This window comes from Pleurodeles waltl, chromosome 4_2 (assembly GCF_031143425.1).
Source record: "Pleurodeles waltl isolate 20211129_DDA chromosome 4_2, aPleWal1.hap1.20221129, whole genome shotgun sequence".
In the NCBI taxonomy this organism is placed as follows: domain Eukaryota; kingdom Metazoa; phylum Chordata; class Amphibia; order Caudata; family Salamandridae; genus Pleurodeles; species Pleurodeles waltl.
In genome coordinates, this window is record NC_090443.1 from 710,378,147 (window position 1) to 710,397,315 (window position 19,169).

At 47.7% G+C, this 19,169-nt stretch overlaps 1 protein-coding gene across 11 annotated transcripts in view; it reads right to left on the reverse strand.

Moving 5' to 3' along the window:
- KYAT3 (kynurenine aminotransferase 3) overlaps positions 1 to 19,169 on the reverse strand; it is a 496,355-nt gene that overhangs the window by 146,040 nt on the left and 331,146 nt on the right. For all 11 annotated transcript variants that reach the window (XM_069232317.1, XM_069232320.1, XM_069232316.1 and 8 more), the window contains one exon: positions 18,411 to 18,597. In XM_069232317.1, coding sequence (XP_069088418.1) covers positions 18,411 to 18,597 — 187 coding nt within the window. The remainder of the gene's footprint in view (positions 1 to 18,410; positions 18,598 to 19,169) is intronic.

Here is a 19,169-nt window from a genome sequence, read left to right on the forward strand (position 1 = left end):
GTTTTGGCAACGTTCAGTTTAAGCCAGTTGGCCCTCATCCAGTTACTGACTGCTTGCATACAATTGATGAAGCGATACGCCAGTTCCTCCCAGTTCTTATTAACTGGGATAATTAGCTGTGTGTCATCCGCATATGAGGTGGGCATAAATCCAAAGGACCGAATCAAATTAGCCAATGGGGCAACATACATGTTAAACAGAGTGGGGCTCAGTGAAGACCACTGCGGAGTCCCACAGGGTAATAAATAGGGCGTGGATCTGAAATTGCCACAGCTAACAGTGGTCCATCTGTTGGTCAGAAAGGATTCCAAAAGTTTAAGAGCCCGCTCTCTGATGCCTGCTTGATGAAGGCGGGCCAGCAGAAATTGCGGTGAAATAGTATCAAATGCCGCTGATAGATCTAATAGAACTAAAAAAGCTCCTTGCCCTTCATCCACCATTCTCCGAATGGAGTCAGAGGAGGAAATAAGAGCAGACTCCGTGCTATGTCCCTTTCTAAAACCATGTTGAGAGGGATCTAAGCCTCCCACCTCCAGTAGGAATTCTACTAGTTCCTTATTAATGAACTTTTCAAGAATCTTTGCCAAAAAGGGAGGAGCACAATTGGCCGTAGATTGTTTAAATCCTGGCTGTCACCATCTGGCTTCTTTTTCAAGGGGATGACTGTGGTTTCCTTCCATGAAGCAGGGTAGATCCCAGAACTAAGAACCTCCTGGAAAATCGGAACTAAGGCCCGAGACATAAGTTCGGGGGCCAGTTGAAAAATAGAAGGGGGACAGGGGTCCAGAGGGGAGCCTGATTTAATTTCAGAGATCAGTTTTCTAATGCTGTCCTGAGACGGGGATTGAAAGTTAGATAAAGTTTTAAGGCTAGCTTTGGGATCCAGGAGCGTCGTAGAAGGGTGCTCCACAAAGTCCTCATGAGGGATGAAGTTGGCATGAATTTGAAGAATTTTTGTCTCAAAGTGCCTAGCTACTTTGTTGCAGAACTCTTGGGAATTTTCCAGTTCAGATGGCCAAGAGGGAGTAGATAATGCCTTAATCACTTTAAAAAGCTCTCTTGGGGCATTCAGTGCCTCTTTAATTTTTAGAGTATAAAAATTAGATTTAGCTTTAAAACTGGCAGTTTATACGTTTTAAGAACAGACTTCAATATATCCCTCTCCTCTGGAACAGGATTACATTTCCAGCATCGCTCCTGTTGACGGTAGTTTCTTTGAAGGAGTTTGAGTTCGTTAGTAAACCAGGGTTGATTGGGTTTCTTAAGGTTACGGGGCCCAAGAATCTTATTCCATCTGGCATGGTCTTTGAGCACGTTTCAGGAGGCCAATAGTCCAAAAAACGTCAGCACTACTCTCATTGAGACCCAGGACCTAGGTTTGGACATCGAGATCATAGCCCTCATGTCCTAGACTCTCTGATCGAGAAGAAAGTCTGGTAACATACCATGTTCAGGATGGCTTAGGTGAAAGGGAGTCTCTGTGAAGGAGTCAGGTGTGATTTTGGCATGTTGATAGTGAACCACAAAATGTCAGGAGCTTTGCTTTTGTCTGGAGGTGGTCCACGACTGACTGTGGTGAGAACTCCTTCCATAGTCAGTCATTGCGGTAGAGGAAGACTGGTACACCTGACCTCCAAAGGTATGCTGTAAGAACTGCCATCACTATTGTGAACACCAGAGGGACACTGGGTGAGACCGAAAGAGCACAGCGAACGGAAAATCCTTGTAGCTCACCCTGAAAAACAAGTAACGCCTGTGAACCTGCAAGATGGAAACATGGAAATAGGCATCCTGCAGGTTCAGCACTACCGTCCCGTCTCCTGGATCCACATCAGATAGAACCTAGACAGAGTTACCATCCTGAATATGTCCTTCCACATAAAGAAATCAAGAGGTCCAAGATCTAAAACAGGATGAAGGCCTCTCCCATTTTTCAGTGCAAGGAAATAAGGAAATAACAGGAGTAACATCCTATTATGATTTCTACTCACCTTGGCTCTTTTTGCTAAAAGAGGCTAAACTTCCAGCAGTAAAAAAGGACCCCAAAAGGAATGGGTTATCTGTTGTTGGGTGGTGGGCCTTGGTGATGCCTATAGGTGAAATCCCTGGCGATGCCTCAGAAAGTGTGAAACTGCTTTGCAGGTGTGGAAAGACCGAGGGACTATGCTGTGGCTCTACTGTCTTTCAAGAACTCTAGGGCAGAGTAGGCCTTCTCGCTAAACAGGAGACACCTATCAAAATGCATACCCATGAGTAATGCCTGGACACACTCTAGGGCGGAGTACACCTTCTTGCCAAAGAATAGACACCTATCAAAATGCATATGCATGAGTAATGCCTAGACGTTACTAGAGAAGCCCATGCATTTTTCCCCATGTATTTCCAGAACACCAACCTAGACCCCACTCTTCCTAAATAGTAAACAATGTCCAGGCCTGATCATTTAACATATTCAGTCACATCCTGGCTATCCTGAATATTTTGGGCTACATTAGCATGGAATTCCTCCGGGACTGCTGGCAAGATCTCCGCAACCATGTCCCATAACCACAGGGTGCAGTTAGCTGATGAGAACATTCTATTTGAATGCCTCAATTCTTGAAGGCTGTGTGAAAGAAATTAGATTAATCTTGTTAGTTGAGGCCTTAATTACTGCACTCAGGGGTAGGATGCTGTCGTAGAGGGAAAGGGACACAGGGTTGTGGCAAAGATGGCGGCCTCAAAGGACGCTTTCTAACAAGCTCCGTGTACGCTCCATAATATCATCTGGCAACATTCTGCCCATCGGGCCCTGATCGCACCCCTGGCCTATTGTATTTGGCCTTGTCATCAGGGGGGCTGTAAAAACAAGTGTTGGACGACTGGAAGCCGGTGAGACTTGCCTGCACGTGGAGTGCTGCGGGGCCTACTACGATGGAGCTTGGCCTGCAGTTGACTCGCGGCTGAAGTTGTGGGTGAATCGAGCAGAGTGCCCCTCTAACAGCCGGAAATGGCAGGGGGCCCTCTGCTGCCACAGTGTGTAGCCCCCCCACATTGAAGACGACATATCCAATTCACTGCTGCTTACCAGTTTGCTGAGGGCAGCTGGGATTGCGAGTGGACTCCATCCATGACAAGGACCAGCACGGTCATTCAGCACTGCCAGTAAATGTGCGGCTGTCAATATGGACCTGCGGCCCCTTCTGCAGGATATTGGCTTTCCACCTGCACTTTGACTGATCTGCATTGATGCATGCCTGTTTTCCCCTTGGAGGTGTATGCCCGACTGCTTGTGAGCCTGTGTCCAGACTGGTCTGCCCCACACGTGGAGGTTCTCTGCTCTGCCCCCAGCTGCTACTGGACTCGCCGTACATGTGAAGCGCAAGTGCCTAACTGAAAGGGGCCATGCTTGTGTGCTGTCCTCACATTACAAAGAAAACTTGATCATATTTGTGTGCGACAAGGACTGTCCTCCCACTCCTCCACCTGGATAACGCAACGCAGTGAACCAGTATCTCCATGCCTAGCCCTACGACATTGTCCCTGGGCCCTGATTGCAGGCAATGTATGCTTCCCAGTTGCCTGTGGGGGCTGTGTTCATTGACTAGGGGGGCAGGGACCTTTTAACATCTTGTTGCCCTTCCACTATTGGAGACAGGTGAGTGCCGACTGTTGGCCCTGAAGTTTTCCAGAAGCTCACAGCTAGTGATATGGAGTGATATGCTGCTTCCTATAGTCACACACATGCACCTTCAATAAACACAAAGTCTCTGTTTGTGGCTCTCAAAAGTGGTACTGTTGTCCTACCATCCTGTGGCCGCCTCCTTACGTCTACTTGTGTGGATAAGCATCGGTAAGTGGCTCTGCTGGAACGTGGGCCTCACCATTTGCACGCTGTGTCTCTGCTGTCTTGAAAGGACCTGGGACATCCGGACTGCATCTGGCTCTGGGTGCCCTGCCTCCAGCTTTATGCGCTGCCCTCCAGCCCTGGAGATATAGGAGCCCTAATATGAGGGGAAAACTCACTCAGCTGGCACACCTTTGCTCCTCTTGCACCGTGCATACCTGGACTACCCTGTGGTATGCACTTTCACCTGCTCTATCCAGTGGCCTAACAAGTGTGGGCCCTTGGTGCACCCATCGGAAACCTACTACTATCGTTGATCATTCACTGTCTCTAGGATCAACCAGCATTACAATGATGGGATAGCCCAAGACCACCAAATAATTGCCCACTGCGCACTGAATCCAAGAACTCAAAATCCACCACATAATATCCCTTTGCGTGGGTGAAGTGTTTGTTTACCTGCGTGACAGTGAGACCCCTTTGCTGGGATTAATGCATTTGCTGGACGAGCTCAGGGGTGTCTGGCCTTCAGTGGTGTTGTGACACGTTCAAATACCTTGGGGTCCAGATTTATCATACCGAAGAGCACTCATTGAGGGCAATGTGGAGAGAGCAGTATGATCGATATGCGGCTTCCTTCCCCTGCCAAAATGATAGTCTTTCCCCCGTCTACTTTATTTTTTTGCCACCTTACCAATAGTGTTCTCCAGGAGCTTCTTCTGGGGACTACATCGCTTTCTCTTGAATTTGGCATGGGATGGAGCATGAAACTTCGTCGAGTGGCACTCTCCATAGCGCAGCGCAGCACCCACTCCTTGAAGGGGGAATGGGTGTGCCTAATTTTGAATTATATTAAGCAGTGGCAGTAGCAAGTGCAGTGGCCTCTGCACCTGCTGGATGCCCACCCCACCGCTGAGCGCACTGCTGTCCGCTCTCAGCTTGGTGCAATGGGAGTATATACTTGGCTACTGGAAGGCACTTGCCCACCTCAAAGTGTCTCAAGTCTTATGATGGCAGTCAAGATATGCTGATGGCGGTTTGTATGATCCAAAGCCCATCCTGCCCTATTCACCTTCTATTACACTGCATCAATTACCCAGCATATGGGGGGTGGGTGGTCAACATGACCTGACACCGTGGAGGCAGGCAGGGACCGACTCTCTGGAAGACCTATTCCAAGATGGAAGCCTGACGTCCTTCACAGCCTTAATGGAAACATACAATATGTTGGCGGGGCAAATCCTTACTTATCAACCCATCAAACATATTGTGAGAGCTACATGCAATGGAGAACACCCATGGCCCCGGACACTGGCAGGTGGCTGAATATGTTATTATAGTGGGCTTGTACGGAATCAAGCGTGTTGCACTCTTTATGTGCCAAAGGCGGAGATAGAGTAGGGTGGGACTGAGACATATACGATCTAAATATTGAAGCCCAGAATGACACACGCCCGCCCTGAAGATGAGTGATGGGGCCCATGGCTCGCACACTGCCAAGGGATGGAACATCTGGTCTACGTATCCATTAACTGACTGCAGCCCAACAGGAGGGTGATGCTGGTGACCTGCACCCATACCTTATGATCACTAATACCACTTTCTGCCCCTGCGCCTTAGAGCTGCATGTAATACCCCAACTTTCATATGCTGTTTGGGTAAAGATCAACTTCTCCACCCTACTTTTTACAAACAGCACACTGTAGCAGACCGCTCTGATGTCTCACTCTGTACTGCTATATGCATAGTGTTTACGAATATTAAGATAAATATGTATAGTGACTGTATACTTATACGATGTATATTGCATACATGGCTTCACCTGTGGTTAATACAAAACAATAAAAACAGATTCCAAAAAAAAGAAAAAAAAAGCCAGGGTCACCTGGGGCCAGGGGTGGCTCCTCTTAAGGGGGAGGAGAGTCACCCCATCTGGCAGCAGAGGCAACATTAGAAAAATACAATGATAATAAACAATGCTTATTATCATTTTATTTTTTGTCACTGGCTGATTCTTGGGGGCGGGGTCATCATCATGATGACAGCCATGGAGGGGAGTGGTGTGCCCTTCCCTCAGAGCGCATGTGGGTTTGGCCTGCTGTCTCAGGATGGCGAAACCCACATGCGCACTGAGCTTTTTTCAAACCTGAGCTGTGTTCCCAGGTTGGAGACAACAGGCTCCCAGTCTGCCTGGGATCACAGCTTGAGGGCACTCGTGACCACCTCATGCTACTCTCATGATGTCAGCAGCATGAGAGCAGTGTTAGGTTTGGCCACAGCTCAGTCTGGAAGCCTGTGCCTGCTGTGGAGCCAGAGGAGCAGAAGAGTGGTGATCCGTTGGGAGGCAGGTAATTTGTTGTTTTTATGTAGACGCACAGTTGGAAATTTGAAATTACATTTGAGAAGTTGTGCAATGATGGGGTGGGCAGATGGTCAATGCTGGGGATGTAGGCTTAGCAATCTATGCGCCTGCTCCTCAGAAACCATGGAGGTGAAGGCAGACGTCTTATTCTACCTGTGGATTCCAGAATTCCAGAGATGCTGAGATTGCTCCAGCGTGAGCAAGCTTCTAAATCCCTGCTCTTTGCCTTTATCCCCACTAGGACCTTTTCCAGGAGCAGCAGCTTCTCCCCACCCATCTGAGAGTGGTACTCCGCATCCAACACCTTTGTTCTAACTGGCCTATTTTAGCATCATCTTTGGCTGTGCGCTCTTTCATCCTGTCCAACCTGCTTGTTAAGGTGTCAGTTTTGAAGTCTATCATGACTCCGCTCTGCTTCATTTCCACTAGGGAAGTTTGGAGTTCTTCCTCCATGCAGGCCCGAGCTACCGCTGGTTTTGGTCAATATGCAAGTTTGGTCAGTGGAACTGCTCATGTGTTGTGTTTCCAATGAAATCTTGGATTGATTGCTGTCATTTTTCCTCATACTTTCACCCGTGTGAGTAGAATAGCGCAGTGAGGGAGTCTTTATGGGAACAAGGTGACTATCCAGTCAACTGGGTCTAGAGCAGAAAGGCTCCGAGCTAACGTGGTCATTTTGAAATTGTCCTTCCACAGGAAGGCACTCAGGTGTAAAAGATTCAAGATAAGCTTGAGGCCCAGGCCCTTTTTCGGGGCAGCAAGCTATGAGGAATAACAACCCTCCCCCTTCTATGAGTCCCACTTGTCGTCTCTTTGGAAAGTAACATGTGTATCTCCAGTAGCAAGATGGCTATGTGCTCTATCAAAATTTGTTCTGGTGTGGGAGGGATTTTCGGTGGGGAGGAGAGAAATGGTCAGGCACAGTCTTTCTGAATAATTTTCAAAACCCATCTGTCTCACATGATGAATATCCAACTTGGGAGAAAGTGCTGGATTCTGTCTACTACTGGTTGGGTCTGTGCTGTTGAGAGCAAACTAGAGCAGTTTGTTACCACTAGTACCAAGGGAAGAGGAGTTCGAGCACTAATGTCCCTTGCTGGCCTGCACACTGCTGGGAACACTGTCTCTGCCCAAGTGCCAGATCTCTAGAATATCCTCTAAATGTTTTAACGTGGTGCGGAAACTATTTAGTAGGGGTCAACAGCCCCAAATAATGCACTTTAGCTCTGCTATGTCTAAAGCGTTCCAAAATGCAATCTTTTTCTTCCCTAAAAAAGCAAGACCCAGAAAAGGCCATTGCCAGAGAAACAGTAGACGTCATCCAGGCTGGTCTGCAAAGGACAACACTGGTACCAACCGCTCTGCCAATGCGGTCTATGATATCCACACCAGCGCAGATAGCATACTTGTTCGTGTCCTGCCTGTTATGGATTATTTGACATGTCTCAGCAACTGCTGGCAAGACCTTACTGAAATGTCCCAAAGGGCATGTGTGTACTGAACCAACAGCCACCGTTTATGGAGGGCAGTATCAGGCTGGCAGAAGAAGCATAAGTTTGTCAAAATCGGTAACGTCTATTAAGAGGTTGGAAATTAGTTATGGTTCAGCTTACTGGCTGAGGCCTGTACAATGAAACTCTCCAGAGTAGGGGCAGACAGCAACAGGTAGGAACCTGCTGGTGGTAACCTAAAAGAATGCCCCTGAGGTTCCATGGGGCCAAAAAGTGTACCAGAGAGCACACTGAAAATCTGCAGCTTGTCCTCAATAAACACCTTGATCTGCTGTGGGGTTGACGATAGCTTGGAGAACTTGGTGCGCATCCAGTCCAACTGAGGAATCAGCTCTTAGGTTGGTGACCCCAATGCAGTGCAGCCGACTAAGGCGCAAGATTTAAGAGTTGTAGGATAGGATCAGGCCAGGCTACACTTTCTTAAGGCTGCAATTGGATTTGACTTGCTTTACAACTTCAAGCAGAAGTGGAATGGCTGAAGGAAAGACCAAGTAGCCAGCATCGCACCTTGGAGTGCGACCTGCACAAAGAACTCCACTTCTGTTTGTGTTTAGTGAAGTGTAGCTTTGCCTACCAGTCTCGAATCACCTTAGGGAGCATTAGAGTGTATTTATCACACAGCTTAGAATCCTGTCTAGAGCCAAGGCACCAAAACACACCTGATGTAGGTCAGTAACTGATAAATTGCTTCCTGCTTTTGCAGTACAGCTTGAATCCTGTAGTTTTTGGTGGGCCGTTGTTCCCTAGCACAGTGTGCAACTGTTTTACGGTGATCTGATAACAGACAAAGTCTGGAGCTGAGCTCCAGATCTGCGTCAGAAGGTGAGGAAAGCAAAGGACTGAAGTCAGCATGTAGGGTGGCACTTATATGTGGCTTTGCTCAGTTACTTTTAGGAAGATGTGGAGCAGCACAACACAACCTAGCAGTGCAAGATAGCACTGCTACAAAATTCTGTGGATCAAGGATGCCTTCAAGGAGATATTCTAACGTTAAGTATCTGCAGAAGCTGTTATTACAAAAGCAGATCAGTGCACTGCTTGATTTGTAAAACAAAAAGTGCCAGGGCCCTCATCAGGAGACCTCTGCAGCTTGACCATCCATTGCCCCTGCCTTCGCTGCCAATGCCAGTACCAACATAGCTACTAAGTATCACACAGGGGGCCTGTAATGCAGACTATTACAGGCCCCCAAAATGGTAGGAATTGCTTGGGAGGCATGTATTAGTCATTTTCAATGTAGATTCTATTAATAAGCAACTTGTCGTTATGGTCATCTCTCAATTAGATAAACTGCAGCACTATGTGGCAGGCTGTCAACAGGATTTGACCATGTTCCCAATTTTCTTTATACTGCTCTGAATAGACATTGGTCTAGGTACTGACAGTAATAGACTTTATGCCATTGCATAAAGTTTGCTACAAGCACCAGAATCTTGTTGGAGACTCAAGGGAGGACGTTAAGATTGAACACCTTTTCTGCAAAACAGCCCTCATTTATCACCATGAAATTAACACATTTCCTGTGTTTCTCCTTGGTGAGTACCTAAAGTACAAGTTACTTACTTTCGATAGCGATATATCTGGTAGAGACATATTTCAGTTGCAGATTCCTTACCTTAGAATTTTCCCCCAAGTGTCAGACTGGATCCGGAGATTTTTTCTTCAGGTAGGTGGCATTGGTCGGCTCCACACGTGTCGTTGGTGTTGTAGTCGCTGTGATGATGTCGGGAGTAGTACATAGACACCGCCTCAGCGCAGTGACGTCAGTTTCTTTTCACGAATTTGAACACCAAAGCGTAGACCCGCAAAGAACACTGAAATTGGTGTACCAGAGCTAAGGCCCTGAATGGGGAAGCCCTGTCCCTAGAAATCAGTTTGCAATCGGGGAGGATGGGTGGGTCGGTAAGGAATCTGCAACTAGAATATGTCTCTACCAGATACATTGTTACCGAAGGTAAGTAACTTGAACATCCGATAGAGACTTCTAGTTGTAGATTCCTTACCTTAGAATACCAAGCAATGCCATCCTCGGACGTGGGCTGTGAACCAAGATTATACTAGAAAGTCCTCCAGGACCAAACAACCAAAGTAGCCGTCCCGACTGACCTGACTGTCCATGCAGTAATGTTTAGTAAACGTGTGCAAGGATGCCCACGTAGCCATCTGGCAGATATCCAGGACAGGAGCACCGCGTGCTAACGCAGTGAAAGCAGTAGATGCTCTGGTGGAATTAGAGCCCAAGCCCTCAGGGGGTCGCTTCTTTGCCAAAGCCTAACACATCTTGATGCAAAGAAGTACCCATCAATAGATGGTACGTTTTTGCACCACCTTCCCTTTCTTCGCACCCACATGTCCAAGAAAGAGTTGATCATTCCCCCGGAAATCTTTAGTACGATTGAGATAGAACGCCAACGCTCTTTTTGTATCCAGGCGGTGGAGTCTCTCTTCCTCATGAGATGAAACTCACTCACTCTGCAAGCAGAAGTAATGGCAACAAGAAAAACAGTTTTCAAAGTAAGGAGCCGTAAGGGACAATTGTGCATTGGCTCAAAGGGAGTACCCATTAAGTGAGAAAGTACAAGATTGAGATCTGACTGAGGCCTGATAAACGGAAAGGGAGGAAACAAATGAGTGAGAACCTTAAGGAATCGGCTAACAATATGAGACTTAAAGACTGAAGGTTGATCAGGCAACCTAAGAAAGGCTGAACTAGCCGATAAATAACCTTTAAGGGTGCCCAAAGCAGAGCCCTGCTGGGCTAAGGAGAGATAATAAACAAAAGAACCTCAGAAAGAGGAGCAGAGAGGGGATCAAGAGATTTGTTGGTACAATATGCCACAAATTTAAGCCAATGACAGGCATATACCGTTTTGATGGAGGGACTCCTGGCTGCCAAGATAACATCACAGACTTCGGGTGGAAGGTCAAAAGCTGTCAACTGCCACCGCTCAATCTCCACGCATGAAGGCCGAGATTGGACAGGTTCGGGTGGAGAACCGACCCCTGCTGCAGCGACAGAAGATCCTCCACAAGGGGCAGTCTGAGTGGAGGATTAGTGGCCATGTCAATAGCTCGGGATACCTTACTCTCCATGTCATTCCTGATCTTCCTGAGAATTCAGTGCAGAAGTGGTATAGGTGGAAAGAAGGCCGGAGTTCCACTTGAGACGAAGAGCGTTTCTGAGCGAGTGCCGCATTGGAAACTCCAACACGCAAAATAGATGACATTGCGCGTTCTCAAGATCTAACCAAGGCTCTTCCCACTGCTGAAAGAGACTTTGCGCCACCTCTGGATGGAGACGCCATTTGTGATCGGCTATGCATCGACGGCTGAGTTAGTCTGCTCTGGAGTTGAGATAGCCCACCAGATGTTGAACCACCAGTGTGATGTCCTGATGTGTCAGCCATGTCAAGAGGCGTAGCGCCTCCTGAAACGTCCAGGACCCTACTCCGCCCTGTTTGTTTCAGTACCATATGACAGTAGTGTTGTCCGTGAACACTTGCACTACTTTCCCTTTGAGAGAGGGAAGAAATGCTTTCAACGTAAGCCTAATCGCCCTGAGCTGGAGAAGACTGATATGGTGCCCAGATTCTGCTGGAGTCCAGAGGCCTCTGATCTCCACCTCTCCCATGTGGCCGCCCCATCCCGGACTTCAAGTTCCACTGCAGGGCCTGGATATGCCATCTGGCATGTGTCACTAGCAGGATGCAGGAGGTGGTGAGGCCCAGCAGCTTCAGAGTCAGTCTCACCCAAACACAAGATAGAGGCTGAAAGATCGGAATCATAGCCTAAATATTCTGGACTCGCTTTACGGGAGGATAGGCCCGAAACTGCACTGTGTCCAGACCAGCTCCGATGAAAGGGAGTGTCTGAGAGGGAGTGAGGTGTTGCTTTACAGTGAACCCAAGCATGTGCAGGAGGTTCGCCGTAGTCTGAAGGAGGGAGACGATTTTCTGGGGCGAGTCCGCCTTCAACAGCTAGTCGTCCAGGTAGGGGAAGACTGAAACCCCCAACCTATGCAGATGAGCTGCAACCACTGCCATCACTATCGTGAACACCCACTGTGTGCTGGTAATGCCAAAGGGGAGCACAGTAAATTGAAAGTGCTCGTGACCTACCACAAATCATAGGTAACGTCTGTGGGCAGGCAGGATGGGAATATGGCAATAAGCGTCCTGCAAGTCCAACGCTCCCATCCAGTCTCCTGGTTACAAGGCAGACACGACCTGAGCCAGGGTCAGAATTTTGAATTTCTCTTTCTTGAGGAAGAGACTGAGGTCCCTAAGGTCTAGGATAGGATGTAAGCCCTTGCTTTTTTTGGGCCCCAGAAAGTAGCTGGAATAACAACCACAACCTACTTCTGGCACAGGGACCCTCTCTATGGCTCCCTCGGCCAAGAGAGATGCAACTTTCTGGCAGAGATGTGCCAAATGATCCTCCAGTATATGGCTGACTGATGAGGCATGGCTGGTGGGGCAGATTCGAAGGGGAGGGAGTAGCCCCTTCGAACAATCTGCAAAACCCACCTATCCGTAGTGATGGATTCCCAGTGGGGCAGGTGCTGGTGAATGCTGTCGCCAACTGGGAGGGGACGGACTAGGAGGTTTTGGAGGCTGCAGCAGGGGCAAGGGTGAACTGCGCAGAACTCTGGTTCCCAGTCACATGACCACGTGGGTTTCCGTGTCCCTGGCCACACAGAGGCTGAACAGCATGGGTGGCACGGTGGCTGAGAAAGGGACGTGACAGGGAGCCCCCTTCTGTGGCCAGGAAAGGGTCAAAAGGTGGACTGTTGGGGACGAGGCGAAGTGGAAAGGCTGAGGGACCGAGCCATAGCCAGGGAGTCCTTGAACCTCTCTAAAGCCAAGTCTGCCTTGTCTCCAAAGAGACAGGAGCCATCAAAGGGCATGTCAATAAGAAACTGTTGGACATCCTGTGAAAAAACAGATGTACGTAACTAGGCGTGGCGCCTCAAGGCCACCGTCATCACAACCGATCTACCTAGAGAGTCAGTTGTGTCCAGCCCACATCTGATAGTGAAGTTTGCAGCATCTCTCCCATCAGGGACAGCTTGGGAGACAATAGCACGGGCCTCTTCCAGTATCTGCAGCAGAACTTGCGCAACCGTATCCCACAGAGTGGGTATAGCGGACCAAAAGGCATGGGGTATTCACTGACTGCAGCGCGAGACTGGAGTAAGAAACCATCTTCTTCCCAAATTGTTCCAGCCTTTTTGATTCCCTATCCGGAGGTGCAGAAGGGAATGCGCCTGAGGATGAGGATGCCTGGATGACAAGGCTCTCAGGCGTGGGGTGTTGGGACAGGAATTTAGGGTCATTCAGTGCAGGCCGATGGCAGCATGCGATTGTCCTGTTCACAGGAGCCCATGTGTTGGGTCTGCACCAAGTACGCAAAAGGGCATTTGTGAGGGCTTCACTGAATGGAAGAAGAGGCTCAGATGTCGAAGCTTCTGGTTGAAGCACCTCTGTCAGGAGATTAGACCTGACCTGAACAGTAGGCAGCTCAAGGCCAAGGACCTTAGCCGCCCTTCAGACCACCATGAAATAAATTTCTCCCTCCGCTGTAGCCACAGTAGGAGGAGACAGCATGCCAGCATCTGGAGAGGTATCCAGACCACTGTGCCAAGTCCAAGTAAGGGCTATCCTGGTATTCATAAGGGTCGAGGGACCCCTCCAATCCGTCCCTGAATTCGAACCCATAAGAATAAGGCTCAGAATCCAATCTGGGGTGAATAGGCCCCATTAAAGAAGGAGGCAGCTTTGGCCGACGCAGGACCGACTCCGAGTCGACGGGGATCAGGATCGGGTCTATTTCGATGGTGGGCACCAACGACGGTGGGAACGTCGACAATCGAACTGCGCCGGGGAAGATCTCAATGGTATGACCACGCAGATCAGAGAGCGGATCCAGAGGGGTCTTCGGTGGCCGGAACTGCCGGTGCCGAACGCAAAAGCCCCCCGACCAAACCCCTTGGGCCCAAAGGCGCTGTAGCGGGGTCGGGCTGCCCAAAAATGAGGGGCATGGCCTCATAAAACTCCTTTGATTGGGCAGGGGTCGCCCCGGCTCCCGGAAACTCAAGGATGCACGGAGCGCACCCAGAAGCAGGCTCAGAAGACTGAGGCCTTGAGCGTCAACGCTCGTCCTGCGTCGCATCAGCCGAGCGACTGGACAAAGTCAAAAGATGACAGGATCTCTTTGATTTCGTCTTCTTCTTACCTTGACCGGAAGACGACGAGTGGTGGTGACTCCGCGACCGGTCTCGAGACCTTACCCTCTAGCAAGAACGGGACCTACGCGGAGTCGAGCATCGGGCCACCATAAATAAGCTTAAGGGACCGCTCCCTCAAGGCCTTTGGGTGCATGGCCCGGCACTCGGAGCACGACTTTGGGTTGTGATTGCGCTCCAGGCACCACAAACAGACCTGATGTGGATTAGCCACCAACATCATGCGGTGACTGTCCTTGCACAGTTTCAAGCTGGTCTTCAGAGACATCCCTCATTGCACCAAAAACTTATAAAAAGAGTCGAAGCCGGTCAAAAATTTACCAAGGGTAGCTCTCTCCAGATCAGCGCGTAGTGCAGAAAGAAAAGAACAGACATCACTGCGCTGAGGCGGCGTCTATGTACTACAGCTGACGTCATCATGGCGACTACGACGCCAACAGCGCCCGCGGAGTCGACCGACACCACCTACCGGCATGCAAGGGTATTGCTCTAAGAAAAAATCTCCGGATCCAGTCTGATGCCTGGGGGGAAAATCTAAGGTAAGGAATCTGCAACTAGAAGTCTCTATCAGATGTAGGTATTCTGAAGGTCCACTGAATAGTGTCATTGTTTTGGACAGATGTCAGCACCTGAGCCAAAGACCAAATTGCAGACATTTGAAGGGGAGGTTTAGAACCTGGGAGGTCTAAGGCTGGACAGAAACCTTCTTCCTTTTTCCTTTGCAGGCAAAACAATCAGAGCAATAGCACCGTCCCTTTTCCTGATTGTGGCACTGGCTTGATCAAAGAATGAGCCTCTTAAGTTCCTGCTGAGTTTCTTGTGATACCCAATGGAAGGCATCACCTTGATGCAAGTGACCTTTGCAGCCTGAAAGCACAGCTGTCCTTCAACACAGAGTAGACCTATGCCCCTGTAGCCATTTGGGTCTAGCGGTGGCAATTAAGGAAATGCCGTCTCCCCATTGAAGGTGAAAGGGGCTGCTGACATGGTGCAGACTACAGTGGCTGATCTATGGGGAAGTGAGCGGGAAGTCTTTGCTTATTCTGAAGATGAGGGAGAAGACCTGTTCTTGTCTCAGACATCTCTTCTCATTAATTGCCTCCTTTAGATAGACAAGGAGGATTGAGCCTTGACTGGAAGTCTTGATTGCCTAGTAAAGACTTGAAGGCCTTGGTGGCACTCAGCCAATTGTTCAGGACAGTTCCCAACATATGTTGCTGGAGAACCTCAAGCATCTAGGGATAAAATAATTTCCGGATGGAGGACCTGAATGACTACCAGCACATACACAAACTGGAATATTTGGTTCTGGTAGGTAGGCTAACAAGATCTTTGGACATCTGAAGTTCCTGTCAAGTTTCTCCCAACACGTGCTCTCCTTGACCATGTTTGAGGACATTCTATCACCTCACTATGTGAGCTTGAAGACTCCCAGAAATAAAGTCTGGCCTCTCCTCAGGGGCCTAGTATCCATTGTCTAATGACTAAGGTGGCAGACCCAGAGAAAACCTTCCTACAAACCTCTTGAGATTCTTTGAGAACTGATGGCTCTATGGCCAGGGCTGGTTTTGATGGTTGGAGCTCCTGTGTCCTCTAATGTATTGAGGACTCCATTCTCTGGTGAGGCACAGTGATGTCAATGAACAGCACTTCCAAATGCTTCGCCATGACAGCATGGTAGTAGCTGATTCAATTCAAGTCCTTGGGGTTATCAGTTCCTGTATTCAGATGAGTGCCTGTGTCTCCCAAAAGAGTTCTTCTTGAATGAAGACTGGCTGGGAATTGGATCTTTGTTGGATTTGTCCATCTCAGATAGCCTAGGTGGTGTGGCTTGGATACTAGATGTGACTGACTGCTGGATTGAGACTGAAGGTGCGGAATGAAACTAGGGGACTGGTGCACTGTGCTGGTCTTCCTTGCACTAGTTTAAAGGGTCCAGCAACTGAATGATATCAGAGTAACTCTCAAAACCCAAGCTGGTATCCTCAAACAAACATTCTAGAATATGTATTGTTGGTGACTGCTAGAGATGCGGGGCTGGGCAGAAACTGTTTTTCTTCTAAGGATGACTCCTTTAAGTGAGAACTGTACCTAGTCTAGTCTGGAGAGTACTGAGTCTGGTGACCACACACTGTACTTACCTAACAGCTTGTCTTCTTGATAATGAAATCAGCCATCTACTTCTGAATCAATGTTGTTGCGCTGAATTCAAGTCACAAGAGCATTGTACCAATGGCAGCGTAAAGAATGTAGTTGTGCAAATGACTGCTCCCCAAAAATTAAACAAAGAGATTATGAAGGTCAGATGTTGGAAACAGCCAGTGGCGCAAAGCGCATGACTTACACCCAGAGTGTTGCAGCATAAGCTACTCTAGCTCAAGGAATGGAGGAAGGAACCAACAAAAAAGGCTCTATGGACTTTTCTGGGTACAAAGGAAGTGGGTTCTGATCATACCCGTTAGGTGGAATAAAAAGAACAGGAGAGGGTCCTCATTAGCAAGAGTGGGTGACATGCCACATATAATGCATTTACATGTATGTCATAATGTTGCACAAAGCTCTATATTAACAGCTATAGAAGTTATTTCTGGTCCTGCCACTAGGCGGCAGGAATGCCCACATGCTAATAAGGTAAGGAACATGACTTAAAAGAATAGCAAAGTTAAACTTGTGATAAAGATATGAGGATATAAGACAGGGTGACTGTACATACCTTGATGACTAATTCACAGCGAGTGCCTCTCACAAATAAAAACTCCGGGAAAAGGTGTTTGTTAGCAATGTGATGGGGTGGGGTGGCATGATGGGGAATGAATTGAGGTGTGGAAAGATGGAAGAATGCCAGCAGCAGTTGTGTGTGTGTTTGGCGGGTGAATGTTGCCAAAATAGTGTTTAGTTTAGGGGTGGTGTGATGACAAGGATCTAAAAAAAAAAAAGGTATGTTTGGGATGTGGACAGCAGGGCATCAAGTAAGGGCTTGAGCTTGTGGTAAGATGTCGGATCCAGGGTTGTGCTTGGGGAGCTAATCAGCAAGCTGACAGGTATGGGTGGGCTTGGTGTGGCAGGTTGACAGTTGTAAGATGTAGGTTTCTGCTTAGGGGAGGAAGTGGCACAACACCAGGCATGGGGCTTTATTTGGGGATGATGGATCACAGGATGTTGGGCAATGGTGATTGTGATTAAGGATACAGAATGACAGGACAGTAGATAAAGGGCTGTGTTTTGAGGATGTGGGATGGCAGAACACTTGGTGTAGGTATGTGTGCTGGGTGCAGCTATGGAAGGATGCCAAGAATAGGGTTGAGTATGGGAGGTGGGGTTTTGCTGGTATCAAAGCTATAGTGCAGTATTTGGGGCAAGGAATGCTAGGATGGCCAATGTATATAAACACACACACACATACGTAAACATATGTGTGTTTGTATGTATATATATTACGCAGTCATGGTCGCCAATCTGAAGTAATCAGCAAGTCAGAATTATCAAAAGGAAGAATGTTTTTTGTTTTGCTAATAACTGACACCATTTGACAAATCTTCACAAGACTAAACTAGAGGTGAGGAAACGGGGGGGGGGTGAGAAAACACTTTTTACCCATTCATTTTTCATAGGAAAAATTTGACAAGGATACAGAGAGAAACTGGCTAAACAGAATTACACCAAATCTGGCACAAAGCTAGACCTTTAGCCAGAAAGTGTTCTTTTTGTGATTTGGTGTAAATTTATACAATATGTTTTGAGAAATTAAGGTCTAAAATCTATAGATAAATTGAGAGTTGATCCTGTGAAACTCCTGCAGGATGCAAATCCAAAAATTAGAGAGATTTCATTGGTTCCAAGAGTTTTTTTTTTTTTTTTACACATTGGCTGACTCACTCCCATAGGACCAAGCGATCTGATTGGCTGTCTGCAAAATAAAAGAAAATAAAGCAGCCGCCATTAGAGGACACAAGGACTCATTAGCGGTACCCTGACCTCCTTGGCCCTTATGGGGGACCCCTCCCCCAGGGCCCATATTTTTGTTTGCCTTTTCACAAGAACCAGCAGGCCTCTTGTGCGCCTGTGGGAATATTTTAAAAAGAGAGGGGTGGTCTGTGGCCATACATGCCATGCAAGGCATCAGCTTTGCACAGTTCGCAAGTGGGTAGGCTTGCGCGGGGTTGGCCTTTAAACAGTAGTTATTTTTCAACTTTTTACAACGAATGTTTATATACATATACACCTACCTATACACATACACACACACACACACACACACACGTATAGCTTAAAACGTTTAGATTTTCTGAAGTATTCAAAATAAAAAGGGTGTGACATCCACTGCACTAAAATAAAAGCAGCTTTTAGTAATCCCAGGAAAATATTATTGACTTTAGTGCCAAAATGCATAATCGCGGATAGCCAGTGTATTTGAAAATCACATCTTTAAATCACAAAACAAACTCTGCATATAAAACATTTACTTACTAAGCACAGAAACATCTGCAATCATAAAGTACCCTCCTTCGGGAATGACAGGATTCAATCCGGCTTCTTTGAGTAGCTTTGCCATCCTGTCGCGCTTAGTTTCAAGTTCCTGAGGCAGTGAATTAAAATAACACTCTGGATCATCCATGCGGTTTGCATCTTTCAAAAGTGATTGAGCCAAGGCTTCCTGTAAGTGATACGAAAAAAATATAGTTTCCTTGGTTTTGTATCCATAAGCGTTTTGGTACGAGCATAGTAAAATTTGGAAAGCTACTGAGGAAATTACGATTTGGGTTGTAATACATAAAGAACCAAACAAATTTTGTTTGTGCATGCCACAATGCAGCGTGCTGTACAGCTAGGGGTTGTCTGGGGGACTACTGGGAGAGTACTGGCCTGTGTGAGTCAAAAGAGCTTAGTTCTTCATGTGATGCCAAACATTAACATTATGGTGCTGCTCATGCGACTGTACATCAGGCTTTCAGAGTGACTGATTTACCCAGCACTCTGAGTTTGTGCTGCAGTCCTCCCTGTCCTTTGCAAATGTGGTGGAAGAATAACACACTAGCGTTTGTGCCTCCAGGCCAACCCAACCTTAATGAGGAACCTCAGGTCAGCCCCCAAAATGCACAAGTGTGTGTGAGTAAATTGTGTTAACACAACACATGCTCCAAAGTTTTACTTATGGGCACTCCACACCCTAGGGTGGCCAGCATCCGTACTACACCTTCCCCTTAGGCTGTGAAGTCTGTGAGATCA